Source organism: Priapulus caudatus, unplaced genomic scaffold (assembly GCF_000485595.1).
Source record: "Priapulus caudatus unplaced genomic scaffold, Priapulus_caudatus-5.0.1 Scaffold1063, whole genome shotgun sequence".
In the NCBI taxonomy this organism is placed as follows: domain Eukaryota; kingdom Metazoa; phylum Priapulida; class Priapulimorpha; order Priapulimorphida; family Priapulidae; genus Priapulus; species Priapulus caudatus.
This window is the reverse complement of record NW_014578124.1, coordinates 68,207-71,582: the sequence shown is the minus strand read 5'-3', so window position 1 is coordinate 71,582 and position 3,376 is coordinate 68,207. Positions and strand designations below refer to the sequence as shown.

At 46.5% G+C, this 3,376-nt stretch overlaps 1 protein-coding gene across 1 annotated transcript; it reads left to right on the top strand.

Annotated features, from left to right (window-relative positions):
* The first annotated feature begins 258 nt into the window (after positions 1–258).
* Positions 259–1,542, top strand: LOC106815205 (zinc finger MYM-type protein 1-like). The gene has a single exon (XM_014819635.1). It carries the CDS (start codon positions 259–261, stop codon positions 1,540–1,542), a length of 1,284 nt encoding a protein of 427 aa, XP_014675121.1.
* The last annotated feature ends 1,834 nt before the right edge of the window (positions 1,543–3,376 follow it).

Genomic DNA, 3,376 nt, shown 5'->3' with positions numbered 1-3,376 from the left:
CCTAAAATTTACAAAACTGTCGTAATTGTGATCCACAAAATTCTTAGCATGTAACGTTGAAGTGATGCGTTTCCCATTCTGTTTCGCTGACTGAATTTCGCTGTTCAGCTGATTATGGTCCAGAGATGGCGCCTTTGAGGCGAAAAGCATACAGCCAATCTGCTTTCTCTCCTTGTTATATGTAGCTCCTTGGTTCAGCCACAGACTAACGGATATCCGTTATCTGATATCCGGTATCCGTTCGTCTGTTGTTCAGCCATGAGTGAGGACAGACACAAATCGAACCGTGTACGAATGTACCTCAGTGGTGCAGAGAAGCGAAAACGCGCAAAAGATAAGAAGGATGGCGAAAAAGTCGAAGTAAATAAGTCGAAAAAGTTGTCTCACTTTTTTCCGCGTGTCAGTCATGTGGACGGCTCGTGTAGTCAACAGCCTAGCACATCGAAGGATGCGCAGTCAGATACTGGTGTGCTCATAACAACCGGAAGTGCAGACAAAGTGGGAGTAGCCAAAGAGCATGTAGATGCTGATATAACTGATGACCAAGATGATGGATTTCAGAGCGACATCGGACGATGGCCGGTCCGGTCATCACAACAGATGGTCGAATACTGGGTCAACAGAGGTTCCAGTTCGCTTAGGAACATGAGTGGGCCGTTCGTTGCGTCGGTTAGAAGTGCGACCGGGCCCCAGGGTGAAGGTCACAGCGGCACTGTCAACCGATTTTGCACAAAGAGTTTTTTCGAGAGAACACTTCCCAATGGGGAAATGGTCCCAAGAAGTTGGTTGTGCTACTCTCTTTCAACCTGCCACGTGTACTGTTTCGCTTGCAAGCTTTCAAATAGCACTGGTAACTTGGCAACAGTCGGGTACGGAGATTGGAAGCATGCCAAACGCGATCTAGAGCAACACGAGAGATCCACATCGCACTGCTGGAATGTGATTCAGCTGGCGAAACGAGCTTCTGCATCCTGTCGTATCGATGAAATTATGATCAGACATGCCAACGAAGTTGAATCGTACTGGTGCCAAGTTTTGAAACGATGTGTGAGCGTGATCAGCTTCCTGGCTGAGCGCGGTCTTGCATTTCGCGGAACCGATGAAATCGTGGGTTCGCATAACAATGGAAATTACCTTGGTCTTATGGAACTGTTGGCGCAATACGATTCTTTCTTAGCTCAGCACGTCCAACAGCATGCCAATAAAGGTACTGGACACACAAATTACTTGTCCTCAACCACATGCGAGGAGCTTATTGCGATCATGGGGACGCATGTTCTAGATAACATTGTAGGTCGAGTCAAGGAGGCAAAGTACTTTTCAGTCACGGTCGACTCGACTCCGGATGCCAGTCACGTTGACCAGCTAACATGTGTGCTACGCTACATGAAAAATGAGACACCAGTTGAGCGTTTCGTGCACTTCTTCAATAACGCTGGACACACTGGGCAAGATCAGGCGAATTCTCTGTTGAGATTCCTCGAGGCTAACGGCATCGATATTGCTAACTGTAGGGGGTCAGTCGTACGACAACGCTGCTAATATGAGTGAGAAATACCGCGGAATGCAAGCAATCATTTAGCAGATAAATCCTCTAGCAGTGTATGTTCCATGTACCGCACATTCACTAAACTTGGTGGGGGCAAGCCGCGGTTAGCAGTTGTCGCCCCGTGGTTTCATACTTCGGATTCGTGCAGGAGTTGTACAACTTCTTCACGAGCTCAACATCACGGTTCGCTATTTAGATGGATAGAATAAAACCGAAAGGATTACGCATCTCGAAGAGCTTGAGTGACACGCGTTGGTCAGCTCATGCAGACGCAACAAAAGCTCTGAGAGAGGGTTACACAGAAATTCTAGATGTCCTTGACGGAATCTCCGAAGACGAGAATCAAAAAGTGACACGAGAAATACGGCTTCTTCCCTCTATGGGGTAATGAGTAAAATAGAGACAGGCTTCTATACTGTGTTCTGGGACAGCATTCTTGACCGTTTCAACCGCACAAGTAAAAGCCTCCAAGGCAAGAACACCGATCTCAACCCTGCTGTAGCACTCCTGAAATTGCTTTCAACATTTGTGCATGGGTTACGTGATCGCTTCGAGGATTTTGTTGTGGAAGGAGCGATTCGCGCTGGCTGCAACGACTTTTCCCGCGAGTCGCGCCGAAGAAAACGCAATGTTCGTTTGGAATCCCTGGGGGATACCCATGCAGATGAAGCTGAATTGAGTCCAAGGGATTTTATTATTATTATTACGTGCTTGCGTGTGTTGTTGTGATCGCGGCCTCACACCTAGCTAATGCACCTATTGATAGCACGCCATGAAAGCTGATCTCTCTCCCTCTCTCTCTCTAATGGAAACGACGCTTTGTGCTCGCGTTTGAAAACCTTAGGGGAAAACGTAGAGTTTCAATACAACATGGTTTCAATGGTTAATAAGAATCGGAGCTTAGGCAATGCTTTCATGACACCTGATGTAGACAGTTTCCTTCAGGCTTCTGGCCAGTAGCTAAGAGCGTGTGCATCTGTTTTGTTCTGTTTTATCGGCGCTTTAAAAAAAAAACAGGTAGAATCACGAACATTGTGCGTTTATAAGAGTCTTCGCCGCGTCAGACTCTTAGATTACGCAGCATTTTACTAGAGAATATAGCGCGCCAGCTGAGCTCAATATAAGGGTAAAAAAAATACAAAAAGCAAAAGCGCGTGTCGGCCGAGGTTTTTTCCAGGTGGTGACTTGCGTCGTACAGGTGAATGGTTTCGTGTTGCTGTTATCTGCCACCATGCTCATCTGCTTCTCTGAGCGTGAAAGGCTAGGCTTTAACAGAACTCGTGTCTATCCGTCAACAGAAGGATCATGTGGCTGAGCGCTGCCTACAGGGTGCTGTCTACAGAGAGCCTAATATATAAGTAATATATATAAGAATAACAACTTCAGGCGATAACTGCAGAGGTGCGCGCGACGTTGTGCAGGTGTGTGCATTCAGGCGATAACTGCAGAGGTGCGCGCGACGTTGTGCAGGTGTATGCATACTCTAGCAATCAGTGTCCGGATATACCTGTCCTGTCACTTAGAGGGCATGCGCTCAGCAAATATAAGGTTATCACGTGACTAGCTCCGCAATGCTGCTATTGGTTCAATTGTAGTTTTTCCTACATTTGCGAAAATGAAGGCCGGAGTTTCAAAGTAGGATCGTGCCATGTTTTCTACCCCCTTTTTCTATTTTCCGGCTTTATTTTCCTCGTGTCTAGTGCAAGTTGCATCTGATTAGTTTCGTTAGTCACTCAACCTTCAACCTTCCGTAGAAACATTGGTCTCGTTGAATAATAATACTCTTTAACATTGCTATAGTTATGTAGAGCGATGGAACTAACGCGG